At 36.9% G+C, this 23,426-nt stretch overlaps 1 protein-coding gene across 1 annotated transcript in view; it reads right to left on the reverse strand.

The window, feature by feature from the left end:
* LOC106525649 (beta-galactosidase-1-like protein 2) overlaps positions 1-23,426 on the reverse strand; it is a gene marked incomplete in the record, with an annotated part of 37,843 nt that overhangs the window by 3,890 nt on the left and 10,527 nt on the right. The window contains 11 exon segments of the mRNA XM_014019951.1: positions 3,501-3,588; positions 3,673-3,751; positions 4,035-4,106; positions 4,337-4,483; positions 7,409-7,515; positions 9,852-9,932; positions 11,226-11,369; positions 19,163-19,247; positions 20,157-20,221; positions 21,065-21,146; positions 21,257-21,349. Coding sequence (XP_013875405.1) covers positions 3,501-3,588; positions 3,673-3,751; positions 4,035-4,106; positions 4,337-4,483; positions 7,409-7,515; positions 9,852-9,932; positions 11,226-11,369; positions 19,163-19,247; positions 20,157-20,221; positions 21,065-21,146; positions 21,257-21,349 — 1,043 coding nt within the window.

Here is a 23,426-nt window from a genome sequence, read left to right on the forward strand (position 1 = left end):
TATATTAGTTTAGATACATTATTTTGCAAACTTACACACACAAAAAAATCAATCTTGAATTTTAGGTGGCCTATTTGTAAGGCAGCAGTGTATTATGTCCTTCAGACAATATGCATTTGCTTACAGTAAATGTCAAGTTAAGGTTTGGACATAGACGGCAAAGGAAATGCTCATATTCACAAACACTATAGGTTATATCCTGCCTCTGAGTACACTGAAAAGGTTGCCATGATATGAGAACATTTCTTCATTGGTGTGACTTTGTGAAGTGTTCAATCATGAGGAGCTTCAGGACACGATGTTTTAAAACATTGGGTACTAGAAGACAAGAAGTCCCTTCCAGAAGTTTAATCCTGCTTTATCCATTTTGAGACAAGTTTTGTTGGTGATCTGAACTCAAGCTGAAGAATTTGGAGGTACCTTCATTATTCCATCTACTTTGTGCAGTACACCGATAACACAACAAAACGTTACCGACACCATGCTCGACAGTTGGCACAATGTTCTTACTGTAGGTCTCCTCCAGATATACTTCTTGTCATTATGGCCAAATAGATCTTGCGTGACTATAAAACCTTTCACCAAGGTATTTGGCTTGTCATGTAAATACATGCATACTTGAAGGTATCATGTCCATGGGGATGTAAAACTGTAAACCGTGACCCTGGTGTTCCAGGACTTTCCAGTCAGGCATAAGCCCCAATGGGTTCTGGGTTGTTCCTGAACATTCTAACCTATTTGCACTTTGTATTTAGAGAGTTTCTTGGACTTTTCCATTATTCTGAGTATCGGTCAATTCAACAAGTGCTGTTAAAGAAAACCTACCTGTTGTGGTCAACCACAAACACTAATGAGAGGTTGCTGTGCTTTGGCCTTGGCAAGTTAAAATACATCCAAGAACATTCAGCACCACTTAAAAAATTGGTTTAAGGACATACTTGAGCCTGTTATTATAAATCTGACCCTGTGTGAATAAAAAGAACACCCGCAATGAATTCTAACACGTGCACCTATTACTTGTTCATAAAAATCATTGAAGTTTTATGTTTTACAATCAGTCAACCCTGGAAAAAGAGCAGTCGAAATAAATTAGTAAAAGTCTTGAATAGATATGGAATTCATGCCCATGATTAGTGGACAAGGTTTTGGTCAATGCCTTTTTTCTCTTTTCTAACTATTCTGGACTACTAATTTGTGTTTTTATAAAACAGCCTCCAGGACACACTCAGATACTGACTAATCAGAACTATACAGGATGACAAAAAAAGGAGCCCATTCAATTAAGGTCATAATGTTCTGTCTGATCTGTTATGTTTCACATGTAAATACTTGCTAGGAAGCTTTTACACACAAACTGGAAAAAACATATTACTAACAAGTTTTTATGTACAACTGTAGCTTGCACTAAATTTTCCATATAATCATAATACTTTTGCTTTAAAAAGAGACATATCCTTCATTTTCCCATTTGAATCATTCAGTTGTGGTCTATGTAAAGTGGAACTGCAATGCTTTGGTCTGAAATTCCTGTTATTGTAGCTCCACAGGCCCCTCTGTCACCCCATTTCTAAGGTGTGTCTCAGATCAACTTGTTTTGGGGCGGTCAATTTAAACGCAAGTAAGGCATGTCTCACACACACACACATTTGTTTTTATATCCATAGGGGGACTGTGGATTGACTTCCATTCATTTTATGGTAATTTTATATCCTAACCCTGACCATTTACCCAAAAATTAACCTCACAGGTACCTACCTGACCCTAAAACTAACCTAAACTCAATTCACACCTTGGTCCTAAACCAAACCCCACACCCGAAATGAGCATTTGTACCAATGGGGACCGGGCATCGGTCCCCACGATGCACATTCAGTCCGCATAAGGTCGCATTTCTCTGGAAATTGTTCCCACAAGCAAAATCATTCTCGAAGTCGGCGTGATGTCATTTAGTCACGTGATTTCAATCTTCATTTTTTATGGGGGAAAACTGCAGCTGAAGGGAGCAGGAAACACAGTAATCTTGTGGAAAAACCACCGTCGTCCATCATCAGTCTCATCTTTCTCTTAAACCGAAAAAATATATAACCCCCCAGACCTCCTTTTTGACTGAGGCTCAAAGTTATCTGACAATCAGTAAAAAAAATCTACAGGAAGAAAAAAATAAAAAGAGGCGAAATTTGAATGGAGATTGGCAGCAATGAAGAGCTGGTGAGAGCAGGACTTTATTACTTGGGTCTGTGACTTAACATGTTTGCATTTTATCGTTAGTGTGTAGTTTTGAGTGTTTACTCTTCATTTTAGCCAGTTTTAGTGTGTTTTAAATCAAAACAATGAGGCAATTCTTTTTAAACAAGGAGAAGCACGGAGGTTTGCAGAGGCAGAAGGACAACACGTGTCTTATTTCTCTCCCCTCACACTTGCAGTTAGAAAAAATAATAATATTTTATCTCTGGATGTTTTTTTATGTGAGAAGTGCAGTCCTACAGCAACTTTTCACCATTTTTCATATTTTCCACAAAGAGGAACTCATCCTATTTTACCCCAAACCAATATGTCAGCCTCCGTCTACAACATGGTCATGTGACAAAGTACCTGGCTGTTCGACTTTGAGAATGCGCACACACACACACACACACACACACACACACTTGACAGCGGAGGTATGATGATTTAGTAGTGCAGAAACTTTCTATTTACAATTTATTTAAAAGATGTCAACAGTGTAAGACTTGTCCATCCAGTCTTACATATTGGAGCCTGAGTCTGACCCAGAGTGAAAGGAGAATGAAGACGGTGAACCTGCAGAACCGTGAATTTGTGAAATTGGTTAGCAAAGTCCATGACTTTATTTAGCAGTTCTGCAACAAATATTGTGACATTATTGTTCAAAATACATAGTAAGTAACAGATAAAACTGAATGGATCAAGTAGGATTTGTAAAAACACTGGTATCGGGCCCAACGTAATAGTTTAGGAAACGTCATAGAAAATAGAGAAAACTGAACGAGTTGAAACATATGACCCAAAGAGAATATAAAGATATCTACACAGCACCGGGAGGGACTAAATTCAACTTTTCTGCTCTCTTAGAGAATCCAAGTACACAATAAAATGCATTTAAGAGCTAAAAAAAATGCATTTGCATTGATATGTCCCATTTAAACTTTGCCTGTTATTTTTACAATTATAATAAACTACTGAATAAACTACTGCACTGTTCTTTACTGTTTTTGGTAAAAAAAAAAAAAAATTAAAATAAAGTAAAAAGCACAGAAAGGTCCTTCTGTCCAAGTTTTACTTCCATTAAAGATTTAACAAAACTGCATAATTTAAGATCTTTCACACAAGAAACGGGATTACTGGAGTGTGTTGTTTTCTCTGCCATCGTGTTCCTACAGTAATTGTATCAAGCTGGGACTTAATCTGCTAGTTCAAATCGGAGACAGGCAGGTGGAATAAAAAAAAACCAAACATGGAGAGAACGATTCAAAGACACAAACCTGTTTATAAAGCCAGGCTTCATATCCAGGCTATGAATGATGAAGTCTCGGAGGACGTGCGAGTTTAACTCGATATCTCCGATAATGCCTGAAAGATGAGTCGAAGAAGTTTTCTGATTAATTTCTTTCTTTCGAGACATTAAATGGACACAGATCTTAAAACTGTTAGTACCTTTGCGCTGCTCATCCAGAGTTTTCCCATAATTCACCCTCCCCCAGTTCTCCACCAGCAAGCCCAGAGTTCTTCTTTCCTTCAACACAAAAATACAATAAAAAATAAAAATGTCAAAACTCTCACAATAACAAGAACAGAAGGTATCGTTTAGCATGTATGATTAAATCACAACTTCACTTTTTTTAAGATTTAAGTTGTGATTTTTCAAAACAAGCACTTGTTTGAAGATTTGGTGTTGTCCTCACTCTGGGACCTCTGGGTCAAATCATTTGTTTACATACTTAGAAGTTTTCAAATGATGTGGTTTGTTAAATATTAACTTTATCTATTTGAAACTACAGGACACAAATGCTCATTACCTTCCCATCAGGTATAGGGAGTTCTTGCACCTTGTAGTTCAGAACACCAACAAACTGTTTGTCCACAAAAACCTAAAAAGGAAAAAAAAGATGTAAAGAAACTCTTAGACTATAAAAATGCACATTAAAAAAATTCTTGGCATTCATTTTTTTCAATTACTGCCTGTGGAAGGTTTGCAGATTTTAAAATATGCTCATGGCCTCAGAACCCTTAATTCTTTACAATCAGGGATGTGATTTCTGATATTTTAACTTTGGACACCAACAAGTTTAAATGTCTCTAAGTTGTCATCCGTCCTTACCAGTGCTCTGTCTCGGATGTTGCCCTTTGAGTTTAGGGACCCTCCGCTGGTGATGGTGGTCTCATACAGCGTGTAGCCGTAAGACTGACCGTTGTTGTTGTTSACAGGGAGGTTCTCCATGTTCACTGGCCTCTCGGACTTCAAAGGCTGAAAATGATGTGGCAAAAATTAGACCTTGTGCTTTTTAGGAACGTGTTGCAWGCATCAAATTAAAATTGAGWGAATATTTGAAAAGAAAAATCAATAAAGTTTATCTGTTTGAACATTAAATATCTTGTCTTTGTCATATATTCAGCTGAATATAGGTTAAAAAGTTTAGCTAATTCTATTTATGTTTTACACAGTGTCTCAGCTTCCATAAAAATAGGGTTGAAGCAAAAAAAACAACCATTAAAATAACAATCTTAATGCACGTGGAATTTCATAATKTTCCTTCTGGCCATATGACTCGATTTAAAGAGATGAAGAATTGAATCTAATGAAAGAAGCTTTTCATTCAGGAGTACAGAACAGGTCTTCCATTAAGCAGCATTGTTTTACTGTATATACGCTTAGGAGATGCATTATGCATTTTCCAAGATGTGATATACATCACCCTTCGAATATATTATTTTGTAAATTAAAATTATTAAAATTTTACGAGTTGGTTGATTATTATTATTTTGCAGCTTATGTATAAGGCTCATAAAAAATGTTGCCTTTAAACATCCAGTTATATTTTAAGAGAGAAAGTTCTTATAATCTTTAAGGACTTGAGATGTTTGTGAAACCTAGAATTCGAACAAACTCGAAGGACCACTGTACTTCGGTTCAGGGAATAAGATTGTGGAATACTCTGAAAAGTGATTACAAAAATGCCAGTTCAATGTGTTTGTTTAAGAGAAAGATAAAAACAAGTTTGTTAAAGAAAGATGAAACTGTATAATGTATATCTAGGTTCTTGTTTGAGACTGAATTGAAGTTTTTATTTTGTCTTTTTTCCCTAATTATTATTGCTTTAAATTAATTATAGAAAATAGGGGCAGATGTTATAAAAAAATCATTCTGCCTCCTTTCATTTCAATTTGGTTTGTATATTTTTGGTTGTGTATATATGTTGTGTACATTTTTTTGTTTTGAATGTACTGTATATACATTTTTTTTTTGTTTTAAATGAAATGAATGAACAATTAAACTAAACTAATACAAACACATTGTGCTACGGCACCTTATAGCTCCAAAAGCACAAATAAAATATCCAGCTCATGACAATCCACTCAGTATCTGAAGAGAAACCACTCGTTTTAAACAAGRGCGTGTGTGTGCTGGTCAGGAGCAAAGTAATTGGTGTCTCAGAGGGAAGCAAATTATTGCAATGGGGACTGAATAATTAATGCAGTAAGAATCACCAGACGTACTACACCTGGTTTGAATATGAATGCCTCTGAGGAACATGGTGTAAAATGCTTAAACTAGACTAGTGGACACAAAAGTGAGAAGATACCGTCACACTGTTCAGATTGTTGAAACAAATGTGGGGTTTTTATTWATTTATTTTTGGTCATTTTCCTTCTTTGGCAATGGGAGGGTTTACTGTTTCATTCAGACTTTATCTCCAACAACAACAAGCTGTTTTACAGTCGTAAAGCTGCTCAAGGCTGATTGCTGCTATAGTTTAGAGGGAAACATCCTGCTCACCACCTAGTGAGCAGCGTCAGCCACTCTGTTCCTCTGAATGTGGAAATAAATATTTAGGCTCATTTAGGTTCATCAGAGCAGGTAACAGTCCTGTTTGGTATTTATAAAATGGGATGTTTGCCACAAGGGATCATTTGTCAAAAGCATATTGTTAAAGATTATTACAGTAAGGATTCTCRAACTGTGGGGTGCAACCACTCTTATTTTTTTGGTCTGTAGAAGGAACTGTAGATTAGATGTTGTTACAACTCTGACTCATTTTTGTGTTACACAAACTGTGCTACCGTAGAGATTAGACGGATTGGCATGCTGACCAAAGCTGCTTCAAAGCAAAGAAGACAGAAATATGAGATATTTTGATGTTGGAATTACAGTAAAAACAAATTTAAAATGGTCTGGTTGTGTGGCTGAAATTGTCAGCTGACAGAATTAAGCCTAAAAAAATCATAACACAAATTGAAACATTACACCACAGCAACTTAAACATTCAAAGCAGAAAWTTTACTTTAAAAAAACTGGCATCTGTAAAGATAAAACACTAAACCTTAAATACTGTAATAAAATCAGCTCTTAGTGATTTAAGGTAGGCTTCAAAATATTCTGCCAAACATCTGTCCATGCTTTATTTTTGCACAACTTGAACTGTATTATTTTGGAGGGGGGGGGGGGTTGGACAATAACACAGTGAAACCTTTAATTGGAACAATTATAGCCACGATACATTGCGGTAATCCAGGTAAAAACATACATTATACATCGGGGAAACAAAGCAGCCACTGGTCAAAAGAATGTCCCAACACAGACGAGCTACATCTAATGGCCAGAACTCTGCAGTTTTCACTCATTTACAGGCCAGCGGTCACTCTTTCAGAGATGAGGATGTTCTCATTCTTGATAGAGAGGAACGTTGGTTTGAGAGAGGAGTAAAAGAAGCCATTTTTGTGAAGAAAGACCGTCCATCATTAAACAGAGGTGGAGGCCTCCGTTTTCAGTTGTCCCCCTCCTACAGTGCTGTTATTGCCAGTATCACTCCACCCCCTGTTAACAATAAGTGTTAATTAGGTGTCAACGATAGCCATGTGATGTGAGTATCAGTCACATGGARGCAGGGCTTAAAAGCCTGAATTTTGCCTGAAACTCTCAGACTGAAGAAGTCTCTTGGAGGAGAGACGAAACGTTTCATTAGAGAAGAACCCGTCCAGAAGACCTATACATTTTTTTTCTTTTTAATTATAGCCACATGAAAAAGTTTGATTTTTATTGGACTGATAACATTTCTTTGTATTTATTCAGTAATGTGTGACTTACGGTTGACTTTAAGCAGCAAYTTATATTTTTACAAACTATCCAGATTATTTTTTTAGCGACAATTTGTTGTGAGTTTGTAACGCTCACCTTTTCTGTTAGGTGCAGACTGCTCCACAGAGACAGTTGCTTCTGGATGATCACAGGCTGATACGCTCTTTTCTCCTGAGGGGAGGGCAGCTCAGGGAGAGGYTGGGCTGAAAAACCAGGAGGAAACATGAGCACGCTTTGTCTGTCATTATGCTTTATTCTAATAAGTGATCTGTAACAATGGAATAATTACATGAACGTTTTTAACTTAAGAGATTAAAGGTATTTTTAACATCCTGGGAGCATTTGAGAGATTAAAATCATTTCATACAAAATAAAATAAAATGAAATGAAATAAAATAACAAGAAAAACAGTAAAATCACTTTCCATTAGGAACCTCCCACTGAACTAATAATCTACTTAGCCATTTCCTGTGTTGCAAAGAGGTTTTTAAAATCTACATCCCCATCCYTCAATACAAATATTTWAAAAAAATAACATTTTAACATCTCCTTGGGTGAGCTCTTTGCCAGCTTGTGTTCTGGTTGACAAAACAGTCTCTTTACAAGCGTTACCAGCAGTCGTCCAGGTCCGTCAGCTGCTTTTAAAGGTGTTAAAGCTTACAGAAACACCTGCAGTCCCTCTWGGAAAGGCTCGACAGCCTTTCCTTATCACCAAACGGTAAAAGCTGCCTCACTTAAAGGCAGGTTTGAGGCTAATGGTTCACACTTTTTCTAAACAATGCTTTCTAGGTCCAACACATCAACACTTACAAGTCGGAGCAAGTCAGCAGAGTTGTGCATCGTGTAGACCGTGGCAAGAAGGAATTCATTTTTTCAATGCAACGACTTCCTTTTCTTACTCCTACAACTTTTTGGTACGTATACAAATTATACATCAGCTTTGATTGATTTTCACCCCCAGGATACAGAGGGTGCAAACTTATGCTTCCACAKACTTCAGTTATATTTTAGCTCAAAATATTCTCATCAAAACTGAAGGTGAAGGGTTTTCTCAACATGTTAGAACTGAAAAAAACTGTAGAAACATAAAAAATTAATGCAGGTGATCATTAGTCTCCTGTAGCTCACAGTGCAAGATTTTGTAAGATCTAATTTATAGATTTTGCACAGCAACTTTTTGGTGGCATGCATCACATACTGTATGAGTGTGTACTCAGAGTGTGTGTTTGTATGGAACTGAGTTTATGTTAATATTCAGATTACGCAATTTAGCTTGAAAATTCACAAATAAGCATGAGAGAAAAAATGTTCCTTACTGTATTTATGTATTTTTGTACTGTATTTTCTGTATTTCTGGTATTTGTGAAATTTCAGTGATTCCAGCAAACTACTAGTCATTACATTCTATGAAAACCTTAATGAAAGACTGAGTCCTCAAGCTGTGAAACAAGACATTATGAAGATTCATTGTATAAAGTCAAATGTAGACATTTTTTCTACACTTAAAGCATGTTTACATGTACCTACATGAAATCTGAAAACATTAATGTATTTTCTATGTTGATTGTGGCAAATAAACACATATATCAGTGACCCTGAAAGGAAGATTATCCACTAGCATAGAAATTATGAGTTTCCCCAAAAATCAGCATCATGTAGACTTGTCCWAAGATTATTACAAAATTTATTCTTATTTTAGCTACTGCTTTGGTACAGTTCTTTTTTTTTTTTCAGAATTGTTGTTCGTTTAATGTTATACAACATATTYTTTGACAATTTTTGACAGCTGTGAAATGATAAAACTAAATTGTGTCTCAGGTCTTTTTTAAGAACCGTAAAAAATGTTCACCCTATAATGGAGGAGAACAGATTCATGTCAAGTTCTGCCAAAACAAACCCACTGTAAAAAATAAAAAATAAAAAAAAACAGTAACTGATGTGATTTACATCATCTGACAAGCAAACCATAATAACACATCAACTGGATCTAATTAAAGAATTGGGTCATGTGTTTGTGGTTGCTGAATAAAACACAAAGGAGGCTCATATCTGCTTGCTCGTATTCGGGCCACTGCTCATTGTTCAGCAGACTCCGAAACATAAGGATGAATCATGCTCAGGCAGCCTTTTAAACTTTCTTCARTCACCTCAGAGCTGGGCAAATTATTACTCTGTCGGGTTGGATTTTGTTCCCACATTGTCAAACGCTCATTCTGGCCACATAACTGTTGAGGCTTCTGCCCCCTCCCAACCACAAAACCCATGTTTTACAAACAGGAGAAACTGTACAAACAACAAACAGGAAGTGTGACCTGTTTGTATGTTTACAAAGGTCATAATTGGAGATTTTTTTTATTTTTGAAGCAGGATGTTTGCACACACGTACAAACACCCACCTGTAACAACAGAAAGTTATCCTGCTCCATCTAAGAGAGAACAAGTTCTTCAAGGAGAATTAAGTGGGGAGATGAAAGGGATGGAGGAGGAGGACAGGCAAGAGGAGCACAGGCCCATCTCAGCAACAACGTACAACACTTACTGTGGTAGTGGCTGAATAAATTCCTCAGAAGATGATACTTGGTGGTGTAATCCCCAGCCTCGGATAATGGAGCGTCGTAATCTGAAAGATAATGCGCTATCAGAACAGCAGGCTTGGGAGCCCGGGAGAGGCAGGGGTGCCTCTTACCATGGCGGATGCTTTTTTGTGCTTCCCCTATCACTCATCTTGAGGCAGCAACGGGCCGTAACACATTCTGGGTTATCTTGACAGAAAAAGGAGCCATTTGGAGGCAAAAAAAAAAAAAAGGAAAAGGCTTTCAAAAGGGTAAACACACATAGAAAGGACTGCTGAAGGTCACAGGTAGATTTTCTCACTCATAAGGAAAACAGAACGTTTGGTAGAGTTAAAAAGATAATAAAACATATACTATCTTTAACAATAAATTTATCACCATAAGCTTGTTAAAAAACCTTCAGAAACAGCTGTTATCTGATGAGACTACCAGACAAAAATTACAATTTAAGTTTTTCTTTTATTTTTTTCTTGCCTAGCTTCTGCTATTGCCATAATATTGTTGGTTTAACTCCAGCTCAATACAAAACAACACAAAAGCCCAAAAATGTCAACTGATTGCTACTCTAAAATGAGTAGCTAAAGGTTATGTTGGCAGTAAACACAAAATTCAGGCTTTTAATTGTGTTTCTATAGTTGAAAATATTACTTTAGCAACTCCTAGCAGTCAGTTTGGATCTTTGAGATGAGAGTTAAAAGGAAAGCAGAGTTTAAGTTCAAAGCAAATAAAAAAACAAGCAGATTTTTAGAAAATGAACTCATCAAGTTTAGACATTTTGCCAAATGTAGTCTGTCGAGATTAACGTCAAACCTGAAAAACGCACCAGTCTCTACTTGTGTTTTGTAGAGTTTCTGAGTTTTCTTTGAATGTCAAAAGACTAGCATTTTAAAAAAACAAATCTAAGTCCCAGCACTGTGTAGACATGAACCTGGCAGGCCCATCTGGCATCGTTCACAGTGAGAGAAGCACAGCTCTGAACATTTCATCATAAAAATTATTTTGAGTTTTACTCATTAGGAAAAATCTACTCATCAGATTACGGACAGATTCAATAAAAAGCAATGCTGCCTGTTGAAACATTACATAAACTGAATAAAACTAGGATTAAAATTTATAACGCTTGAATGTTGATATGAAGTTTATTCTACGTACAAAAATGTAAATCTCACTCTCAAAAAGCAGTGAAACATCATTCCCATATTTCCCTAAGAAAAAAAACTGAAAAATATCACAATCTACTCAAATGTTTATTTACTTTTAAAGGAAAATTTACTTGTTGATTTCTTTTTTAAAAATTTGTTTGCAAAAAATCAGAAAAATATTTCATTCTTCATACTCACCATAGCTTGTTACCATAGGCTTAGGTGCTGGTAGTCCAACAGCAAGTGCACCATTCATGAAGCCAAAATTGGTTCCTCCATGAAACATATAAATATTGATGGACATGTCCAGCTTCAGAACTTCTGTCACTACTCGTGCCATCTCTGTCATAAAAAAGTTGTTAAAATACATAGTTTAATTCATGTACAAACACATCATGTCATAAATGGAAAATAACAAGATGGAACCCAATGCCAACCATTGCTGACGTCCCCCATCACCCTTTAGTAATGACCAGCTGTTCGCAGTTTTGTTGGAACCATCACAGACCTTCATTATTTATTACTAATCAAACGTGTTGAGCAGGCCTCCCTGATGGTGCACACAAAATTTAGTTCAGATCTGATCTTGTATGTGTGATTAAGAGCTAACCATGTGCAAACTGTGAGACATCGGCATTTGCCACTCTGACACACCCACACCATCCTGCCACCATCAATGTTGAGAGAAGCGACTTTGATCCAAAATGGCCGACTTCCTGTGAGGATTGGACCATGACTGTCAGACGTTTTGGTAGGCCCTAAGACTTTAAACATGTGTATCAAATTTCAGGATTTTAGGTCCTAGCATTGCTTGAGGCTGATTTTTTTTTTAAATAATCGTAGGGAGTGGTGTGGAGGAATTAGGCCACACCCCCCAAAAATTGGAATGCATTTCTGTAGTGGTAGATTAGGTTCAACCATAGAAAATTGGATGCAGATTGGCAGAAATATGTGGAATTTAGAGCCAAATGTATGTCAACGGCGTGATGTCCACACCGCCATGACCACGCCTTTCACCAAAAAGTCTGTGTTTGAAAGCAAATGAGATCAACTTATTATTTGTGTTATGACCTGGTTTGTTGGAGATTAGGTCAAGAGGGTAAGAGATAGAGCTTTCCAAGCAATAAAGAAAAGAAAAAAAGGTCACTTCCTGTTGTGAGGGTGCGGGGCTTTGATACTGTCATATGAGCATGCAACATGGATGATTCATGCCAAGTTTGGTGTATTTTAGCCTTTCTATGTTAAACTTCCAGCTGTCTGAAGCTGTAAAGGACGGATGGACAGATGAACTCTCTTCTGAATATTCCTGGGTTTGTTTTATTATTATGGTGCTTTCTGCATGGTGTTTTTTATTTTTGCTTCAATCAGAAAAAAAGCTTTGAGCTAACACTGTGAAACACCCAGCAGCCAAAAGAAACAAAAAAAATAAAATAATTAAAAAGAATCATTTTAAAAGTGTGGCTGCCAAAAAGCTGTACAGTTACGGAAAATAATCTGTCAGTCATTTATGCAACTTTTTGCAACATCTATGTATCATCTTTTTGAGTGATACATTTAAGCTACCCTTCATCCCTTCATCACACTTCAAAGTGGTCTTGAGTAATAGCTTTACAGGCTTTTCTATGGTTGTTGTTTTTTTTTTTTTTTTTTTTTTTTTTTTTTTTTTTTTTTTTTACTTTTTCCCATTATTTTCATTTCAGGCATCATAAAGAAATATATTTTTGTGTAATACACTCAACACTAATCTATGAGTCATTCAGGTATAAACAAAGGCTCCTTCAAGTGATGAGCCATTTGTTGTGTTTCAATGAAACAATGAACAGAGTGAGAAGCAATTTGAAATTTGAACTTTTTCCACTTCGTTGCAAGCTTTGAGGKTTTTTTTTAATGCTCTGTAGTTATTTTTTTTTTGTTGTTCATTGCTGGATTTATTCCCTTTTGGTTGTCATTTGTTTAGTTTCTGTGTTTTGTGATACTTGTGTTTAGATCTGTTCTTGGTATCACCTTTCCTCAGCTCCTGCCCCGCCCACATACACCTGTTCCCAGTCAGCATTAGTGTCATCTGTCTTCAGTCAGTTAAAACTCAGACGTTTTTCCCCACACAGCCGTCCATCACTGCGTGATTCACAACCTGTCAGCTTCTCCTCTGTGTCTCCACGAGTTTCCATTTGTTATTGTGATCATACTTTTTCCCTTTTGTTTTGCAATCATTAAGTTTTTATTTGAAATCTTCAATTAAAAATCTTTGAGTCTTCACTATTCTTGTTTAATCTTCCTCTAACTGTGACACCAGCATTCAGTTTCAAAAAGATTAAATTGGTCTTACTTGTTCAATTACATCTCAAAGAAATTCCAGTTAGGCACAAAATAATTTACAAGCAATGTGAGACACAACAAAAAGTTATGCATCAACAGCRTTAAACAAACTATTAACCATCTTTAGAGTCACTGACAGGACTGAGAAAATTAGAAGAAATAAATTTATATTCTGGAAACTGCTCTCACAGACTTGTACTGGCTTTAAATATGAATTATAGATAAATTACACAGATTAAAACAAAGTTTAGTTTATATAATAAAGTAATACTAAATATAGACGTTAAACTCAAACGGTTGCTGGATAATTAGTTATTACAATGTACTGGATAGTAGGGTTGGGCAAAATCATATTAAATGCAATTATTCGTCAGAAAAACTGTCATGACCATTATTTGGAATAATGCAATTACTGCGATTAGTGCGATTTGATGTTGACATGTTTTTATGTGTAAAATATCAAGCACACATGCAAGCCCATAATGTAACAACAATGGCGGAAGGGGACCCTAGGCCTGTCAGGATAAGTAATAAATCAATCAATTGCACGATAAATTWAAATTAGGTTGATATTTTTCATTTGCCCGATTCTTTGTGTCRCTCTCTTTTCTGCTCCTTACCGTAGGAAGGGGTGAACCCTGTGAACAGGCATTTAGCTAGAGGAGCGTATTCACTTTTTTAAACATACATAAATTTCATAAACTTCCATAAGTTTTAGTAAGCTGGGGGTGGAGAGWGGTTGGTGGGGTGGGGTGTCATTCCAAAGGATAGGATAGGAAGGTTTATCGAGATAATAATTTTTGAGACGATTTATTCTCCAGCAAAATTTGTTATCGTGACAGGCCAAGGAGGCACGAAGCAACAAATGCTAGCACTAAAAGTTTAATCACCTAAAACACCGTTATTAATGGGAGTACAAGGACAGACCGAAAATGTGAATTGAGGCCACGATGTCGGCTACAACAAACTTTCCTCCAGCGAACGGCAGAAACAAATCTCAGCCAAGAATCTGTGATGTACTCAGTCTGTCCCTTATGGAACAGAAGAAGGAGAGATGGAAGGAGATAACGCAGGCACATTGCGTTGTGAAAAATATGCTGCTGCTCCACATTGTGGAAAAGGTGAGTTCACTGCAAAAAATGTCCACCTAACCAAGTTTTAAAATCTTATATCAGCCAAAAAGTCTTTTTGATCTTGTTTTGAGACTGATTTACCAAACAAGAACTGATTGTGTCAAAATAATAATCTTGTTTTCAGAATGTGTAAGATTATTTATCTTGTTGGTCTGAAAATTTGACTCAAATTAAGTCAAAATTTTCTGCCAATTGAGTAAGAAATTTTTACTTGGTAAGACTCTTGAAATACTTGATTTGACTCAATTTTTTCTTATTTCAAGAATCTTACAGAGTAAAATTTTCTTACTCCATTGGCAGAAAATTTTGACTTAATTTGAGTCAAATTTTCAGACTAACAAGACAAATAATCTTACACATTCTGAAAACAAGAAGATTATTTTGACACAATCAGTTCTTGTTTAGTAAATCAGTCTCAAAACAAGATCAAAAAGACTTTTTGGTTGGATATAAGATTTTAAAACTTGGTTAGGTGGACATWTTTTGCAGTGTTTAAACTCACAGCTTACTAACCAAGAAGTTAGGTTGACTGATGGTATGTATGTACACTGACGGTATGTATGTACAGTAAGTGTACAGTCATTTGAGAACACTGTCACTGATTTACATTAACACACAAGGGCAATTACCATCTATTAATCGACACAGTTATTGGCTAAATGCCATAAATAATTGTTTAGCCAGTATGGCCCAACCCTACATGGTAGTTGAAAAGACAGATGTTTTTGTTTGATTTATTAAAACTTTAATATGCAGGCAGAGTTTATCACATGAGCCCTGGCACCAACAGTGAAGGTTTTATCTCACTAGGCTGCAACTAATTGTGACATATGCGACATGTACATTTTTACACTGAGCCAGGATAAATGGGTTGCAGTAGCTCAGTGATCAGTGCTTCAGTCTTTTCATCCTGAGGCTGCAGGTTTGAGCTCAGGTYGCATCACTGGGCATAAGACRTTTGTCAGATCTTTCATAGGAGGTCACCTGCAGTGGTGACCCCTGCAGCCTTCAGGAAAACAAGAAAACAGTTGCACTGAATTGGTATGGCTACTTCCTACAAGGTTGCACTCAAGTAAACTGCAACACCAAACTAACATACCTGTGAATGACAATAAACCAATTTTGTCTCCAGCCAGTCCCCAAATTGATTTCCAAGGTTGGCAAATCTTGCCTAAGTTGCCCCACGTTTCTCATACTTGTTACTTTTGGAACTTAAATCGACAAGAGTCCAAGACTGTTTCCAGAAGCCCCCCAACGACGGTCGCTATTTTGAGGGGGTAAAAAATTGTCAAGCAAATTTTTCAAACTCATATAAATGTCATTCATAATTTGTCAGAAACAGCTGCGGCCCAGTGAGATCCAGGCAAGAGCAGTCTGCTAGCTCAGCATGTCGATCTTTAGAAATAATTCAGCGTTGACAGAGGAAAAACAAKATAGCAACTTGTCTTGTGCGTTAGCAAGTGTTTCACACAAGTGCATTTTTTTCTGCTGCTGGATGCAGTAGTTTCAGTCCATTGTGCTCAAGTTTTTTTTATTTTTGTCCCTCATGAACAGTGCATACAGATTAGTGTCATAGATCATCACGCTAAGCCACACTTCATCTCCCTGCGCAGTCTGTCCCAAAGTACTGCAGAGTCCAGAGTTTCTTCTAGAGACAGATATTTAGAATTAATGTGGTAGATGGGTTTTATTCTGTTCATCATGGCAGAGTAGGGATGTGAGCTGTAGAAAATCATTCTGTCTCATTCTGTGGAATATTTGTGATTTAAATATAAAAACAGCTATAAATTTAGGCTGACAGTGTCGATGGGATTTAAAACAACCTCATAAGAAAACACCTCCAAACTCTATGCCATTGCTAAAAACAATATTCGTAGAAATTAAAGCAGGTCTTCATTGATAATTATCAAAGAAAATCAAAGTATAGCACCTAGAAATCTGTCCTGTTGGAAAAACCTTTAAATAATTCACAGCATACACCAGGGGGAAAAAACCCACTTTTTTCATTAAAGAGAAACCCTAAAATTCAATTTGAGACATTACAGCTGACCAAGATAAAGGTGAAATGGTGTTACCCTTCTTGGAAGATTATTACACAGCAGGATAACTAAGTTTTCTGGTTTGTTTTAGTGCTTTCATATAATGTGTCCAGCACAATACATCACCTTTAAGACTAGCATCTGGCCCAACAATGGGAAAAATATTGGGATTCTTGATGATACTTTAGATTTCATCACTTTGAGGAAAATGAAAGTGTTGATGGGTCATCCCTCACTAAAGCACATAAACTCATTTTGTGCCAGTTTGAATTTTAGYGAAGCTGACGTGGAATTGCAGCCGGTGCCTAAACCTGGCCACTGAAGCTGTCCAACGTGAGCAAACTCTGACTCCCTAACTTTTTCACATGTAAGTATACAAGGGTGATTGTGAAAGAAATCCAATGGATGGACTGAGTGACTTTTGTATTGAAGGGGCAATATCATGTAAAATCAACTTTTTGAGTTTTATATCATGTTATAATGTTGAACTCTCATAAAAAACATGTCCAAAGCCTTGCTTTGACTCATTCATGCATGTTTGAGAAATCCTGCAGCGTTTTTAGGAAGCCATGCTGAGGAGCAAAACGACAGGTGGGGACCAKAAACGCCCCTGGAACGTGTCTTTAAGCTGAGCTTCTTCATCACGGAGCACACCTCCCCACCCCCGCCCAYGACTCCTGCAGGCTCTCGGCAGTAACAAAGCAAAGTGAAAGTGAAACTTAAACTATCTGCTGAGCTGCTAACTACTTCTCACTCAGTCAAGCTCTTTTCAGATTCAAAATACCTTTGAGGAAATGTATTTTCAGATGCCAAGTAAACTGCGTCATAGCGCACGCGCGAGCCCGCTGCGCGGTTCTTAAAGCTTAAAGACACAGAGGCCAATTTCAAGGCATTTAGAAAAGGAAGTGATGAGAAGATAAGTTTATTTTCTATTTAAACATAAAAACAGCATTTTAATAACAGCYAGAGGTGACATAGATACTTTATTATGGTATAGTATTTAAATGTATGCCTGAGAAACACATAATATTGCCCCTTTAAGACTCAAACTGGAGAACTTTGTTGAACGCTGGGAAAATATGGATTAAGTATGCACACTGCCTTGAATAATAGGACACTGTACCATGATGCATCAAGGAAAAATGAGAGGTGATTTTATAATGCAATACTCATGTTTCTTTTAATCAAAATTTAAAACTTTAAATAAAAAAATCAAGTCAATAAATAGATATACAGAGGCACACAACATTCTCCAAACTTGCATAAACTTTAAAGGGGACATATCATGCAAAATCCATTTTATCAACTTTAATGCATTTTGTTGCACTTGAGTCTCTAGGAGTGCAGAACATTTGATTTTAGTCCCTCCTGGTGCTGCATAGATACGTACCTTTTTATTCTATTGGGGTTATACAGTATTTTTCAACCTGTTCAGTTTGCTCTATTTTCTATGATGTTTTTGAACAATTACATCACCAAATTTGTGATGGAATTTCTAAATAAGGTCTGGACTTGCCAACTAGAATTTTGCCACTGGCTCTGGGTCAGACTCTGACTCCAACATGTAAGGCTGGACTGACAAGTCTTCTGTTGTTGACTCTGCGCTGCTAAACAGTGTTAAACCCCTCTCTCAAACCAGAATGGACCACTCTGGCAGCTGTAGGGGGGAGGGGTGTGAAGCTACTCATTTGCATTTAAAGAGACAGCATCAAAACGAGTTGATCTGAGACACACTTCAGAAAAGGAGTGAAAAGGGGKCTTGTGGAGTTGCAATAAGAAGGAACTCAGACGATACCATTGCAGTTCCCAAACTGAATGATTTAAATGAGAAAAACGATTTAAAAACCTGGTATGTCTCCTTTAACAACTTTAAGCTCTTAAAAAATTAAAAATGTAATGAATCTCAGCCAGTGAACATTTTAAAGTAAAATAAAATAACTACATACTGTATATATGTATATACAGTATATCAAAAGAGAATTTTGCAGAAAATTTGGCTTTTGTGATTTCTTGAAAGATATGTTTTCATTGAAGTTGCTCGTTTGCATTTATTTTTCCATATGACGCTATGTCTATGTGTAAAATTCTAAGTTATCAGCGCTGCTGCTTCCCTTCTGGGAAAATTGGTGACATTTTTCAGTACAAGTCACTGGAGTCTTTGACAAGACAATACGTTTCAATGAATGAAGCTGGGGTTAGAATTTCTGGTTTCTAACGTTAGCCAGATAATTTATCTCACTCAGCCACAATGTTTGTCCTCACCCAAACTTTCCTTGACACAAAGACACTTTTATTCACAGCTAAAAAGGCTCGTCTAAAGCCTCTCTCTCTCTCCTCTAAGCACTAAGGCTCTGTTTTATCCTCAAGACAAGTTGGTTTTACCTAAAGAGATTCTGTAGTGACTTTCAGAACAAAACCCACCTCGGCCCCCGTCTTAAATTAGCCAGAGTTATCGACCCTCGCACACACACACACASAGAGAGAGAGTGAGAGCGAGAGAGAGAGAGATTCACCTTTTACCCTGTCTTTCTCTCATGGGAGTACCTGTGTTTGCAGCTCTGTCTGCCTTTCTACAGACACCCAGAAAAATCCATTTTCTTCTTCTTAACTAGTAATTGTTTTATCCACAATAAAATATGCCTCTTACCGTCAGCATTGWATACATGATGAAGTTCGCCCCAGAGGTCAAACCAGCCAGACCAGTACTCCATCACCAGCTTCGGCTGCTGAGGCTAGGGCAAAAAAACAAGGAATGGTGTTGAGAAGGTTTGTACAAACAAAAAGTAACGATTTGTCTGAATGATCTGGAAATAGCTTTGCTGATTGTATAACATTGAACAAATTATCTGAAAAACAGTCTTGCAAACTGTTTACTCTTTATTTTTAAAAAGTACTGCCATACCTCAAAGTCTATACTTAGTTGTACATGGATCTATTTGCTGGAAATAGTCTGATGTGTCATCAGAGAGTACACAATAACAATGGTTTACTGTATTTATTAAAGACTGATTTACAACAATTCTGCTTACCAACTATGTGTAATAACTTTTTTATGTCTAAGCTTAAGTTTGTTATGAAAATTCTCTTACTTTGATGGAGGAAATATCTAAAAACAAAATAAAATAGATCAATTAGGAGTGTCTCAATACCAGCTTTCCTCATATCAAGTACAAGTATGAGTACTTCAATTTGGATACTTGCCGATACCAAATCCCGAAAACAAGTACTTATCGAGCTAAAACTTAAAGATTAAACAATGCATTTAAAAACACATTTCTTTTATTTAGAACAAAGTGTGTCTCTTTCCTTATAGATCTATAGCCTCTCTGACTGGATCAAATATACAGCCTGATATACAAAGTTGAAACATTTTAAAATAAGTGAAAAATAACAAATTGGATTTTCTTTCAACTTGTATAAATTTCTTAAACATGGAACTGACAGACATTTCACTTGAAATGTAAACTGTAACACATTTAATGTAGTATCAGTACTGGTATCAGTTCCCAGTATCAGGGCACTTTGTACGAGTAYGAGTACTTAATGAATAAATAAAATGCTGGTATTGGTACAGATAATGGTACTGATATCAGGACACCGCTAATACCAATCATTTAAAGATTGTGTTACGTATGACTTACTTGCATTTCATCCAAATGCTTGATGGCTTTCAAGTCCAGTTTYTGAAAGTTGATTGCTTTCAATACTTCAGAAAAACAACAGACAGTTTTWTTAATGTACATTGATCCAATGTAGTGTTGTGATTTCACAAAACTAAAAAGCAGGGGGAAAAAAGTTAGGATGACTCCCTGTCACATTGTTACCAATGCAAAGTTAGGACAAACAGAAGTGTACAAAACTAGAAAACAAAAAAAAATCATAGTTCATATCATCTAGAAACATAATTCACTCTAAAATACTCAGATCGATTTCATTGTATAAATCTAAGAAAAGTGTTAAAGCTCCTTTTTAACCAAATTGGTTCCTGYAGGTTTAAGACTGGTGCTAGACGCAGATCAAAGATGGTTCCAGCTTTGAACTGGTTTGTTTTTCCACAACCACAGAACCATGCTACCTTTACATATACCTCCTAATATGAGTATGAACTTGTTTAGTATTTTCTGAATATGTGTACAAGACCACAAGAGACAGTTTATCATTATAGATACAGTAAGTAGTCCAATTTTTCCAACAAACCCTTGTCTTCCAATCACTATTATAGAAGCGTAGTAATGGTGAAGAAAATGTCACAATGACCTAATAACATTGGTTTCTAATATGAATGTACATCAAAACTCTAAATGTGTCAAAGAAAAGACATGAAATAATTCTTGTTTTTCTTGCACCAGAGCATTGCTGCGTGTGAGCAGTCTAAAAGAGCAACTTTCTGGGGGCAGCACACAATTCTGTGTCAACAAATTGGTTCTGAACTGCAGCAACACAGGCTGCCATTGGCTCAGACCTCCTGTCACTGTGCATAAAAACAACTCACAAACCAACATACTGTGTGTGCACAGGCTTGTTTGTCTGTCAGCCTATCGAACAATACCTCCTTTCACTCCTCCAAGCGTTAGCCCTTTTTTGTCGTCCGAGGTCAGAAGCAGCTCTGTGATGCCCCTGGACACTAACGCCTGGACAAGGACAGGATTAAAAGACACCACTAAACAAAAGCAGCAGAGCTGTGTCCTTAACAAAGTTGGGATTAATGTAAAATTCAAATTACTAAAACAATGCTTCCTACCTCTTTGATGAACGGCACSTACTCGTCGTCTTTAGCATAGGCGCCATATTCGTTCTCCACTTGAACTGCTATGATGGGGCCTCCACGGGAGTACTGCACATTTATTTGCAAATTAAAACAGGATATGTGAGAGGAAGGGATGGCACCTGCTTTTCATAATTTTTAATATGAAAGCAGCTGAAGTTCAACAATACTTTGGAATAAAAATACATTTTTTTATTGATACACTATGTAGAAGAGCTGATTTGGAACACTAATGGTGCGTTCACACCGAACGCGATTTCAGCGTCAAAATCGCAGCCAACGCTGAAGTTTGAAGCTTGTGCACTTTAAGGTCAGACGCAGGACAGCTGCACTGCACGGCGACAGCCGCCCCGCCCCTCCCTCCTCTGTGGGGCTGTTTAATGTCGGACGAGGAAGTGGCTTTGCTTTATTTACAGASAGCCAGARCRTGTCACGTTCATCAGATAATTAATTCATAATTAATTCACCAGATAATTCAGAGAAGAGGCTCACAGCTCGCTTTCAGGACTATTTTTTTCAGTCTGATGAGTCGCTGCCACGCATTGCTGCGGATCAGGACACGACTGCAGCACTCATTTCAGCTAAAGAGCTCCGCTCCGTCTGTTTCAGGTTAGTGGACCTCATTCAGTAAACTGTCCCGTCGGGAAATATGTCACTACGTCACACAGTGGAGTCTCTCTGATTAGTTGACGCTGCGCGTCGAGCTGCAAAAGTTCAGATTTCCCAACTTCAGCGATTTGGACGATTTGGACGATCTGAGCGTCGAACGCTCAGATCGTCCAAATCGTTCAAATCGCGCTGCTCTAATCGCGCTTGAGGCGCCGCAGAACTTCCCGACGTTGCTTGAAGCGCGTCCACCATAGACTTTGTATGTAAACCTGCTGCTCCTGACGCTGAAATCGCATTCGGTGTGAACGCACCATAAGACACAAAAGCACAGGTTCTCTTCAAAAATTAGGCAACCAAATTTAAGGCTTTTTAATGCCAATTTAATGCCATTTTTAAATAATTTTAATGCCTTGCAAACAATAGTTGCACACAAGATTTTGTTTGTTCTACAGAAGACTGAGTCATATGCTTTAGTTCACTAGCTCTTTTTCCAGTTCAAACATGATCTGCTGCTGCAAGCAACATATATACATTCAGATACCATTTAAATATTTTGCAATATTTTACTTGATAAAAAGTCCAGACCTTCTGATCCCAGACTTTAAAAATGTTAGTTTCTCATAACATTTATCATCAAATTCAAATAGTAAATACATAAAGCAATCAAGTAAAACTTGATGTGTCTGCTGCATCAAACTACAACATTTAAAGTGTGAACAAATAAAAATATAAAAACCTAGTAGGGATTTTGATTAGGGCTGTGAATTAGTGAGAAATTTGTGATATGATAAATATCACGACATATTGTGATTTTTTTCTACCAAAAATTATTATATTAACAGTATGCATGTATAAAACCTGAAACACTGAAGTGTTTGCTTGAAACGGTAACAGTTTTGTACTTCATAAAAAGTCTACATGTTTTGTTCCTAGACTTCAAAAATTTTAGTTTCTCATAAAACTTGTCCTTCAAGCTTTCAAATAGTAAATACTGGTGTCAAACTCTACAGTATGTGCCTGCTGCATAAAACCTTTTTCTACAGATCTGTTTGTGGCTTTATATTTCAATGTTCAAAGTGTGGGTAAACAAACACAAACCTAGTAGGGATATCAACACAAAACCATCATTATTAGTGGGGAAGCCTCATACACCAACAAACGCTCCAATTTCCACAGCATCTGTTCTGCATTCTATTCACTCACTTTAGATGCCCCTATTTTCTACTTGTCAAAAATTCTGAAATGCACGTTCAAATGGTAACAATGAGAAAAAATACCGACGCAAGTGTCCAGACATGCTTTTACAGCAGGTAAAATAAGTATTGAACACGTCACCATTTTTCTCAGTAAATATATTACTAGAGGTGCTAATGACATGAAATGTTCACCAGATGTTGGTAACAACCCAAGTGATCCATACATACAAAGAAATCAAACCATAAATGTCCAGAAATGAAGTTATTTGTAATAATGACCATGATGTTCCCACCTCCAAACGTCACTGTTGGTATGGTGTTTTTGGGCTGATGTGCAGTGC

This window comes from Austrofundulus limnaeus, unplaced genomic scaffold, assembly GCF_001266775.1.
Source record: "Austrofundulus limnaeus strain Quisiro unplaced genomic scaffold, Austrofundulus_limnaeus-1.0 Scaffold236, whole genome shotgun sequence".
Classification (NCBI taxonomy): domain Eukaryota; kingdom Metazoa; phylum Chordata; class Actinopteri; order Cyprinodontiformes; family Rivulidae; genus Austrofundulus; species Austrofundulus limnaeus.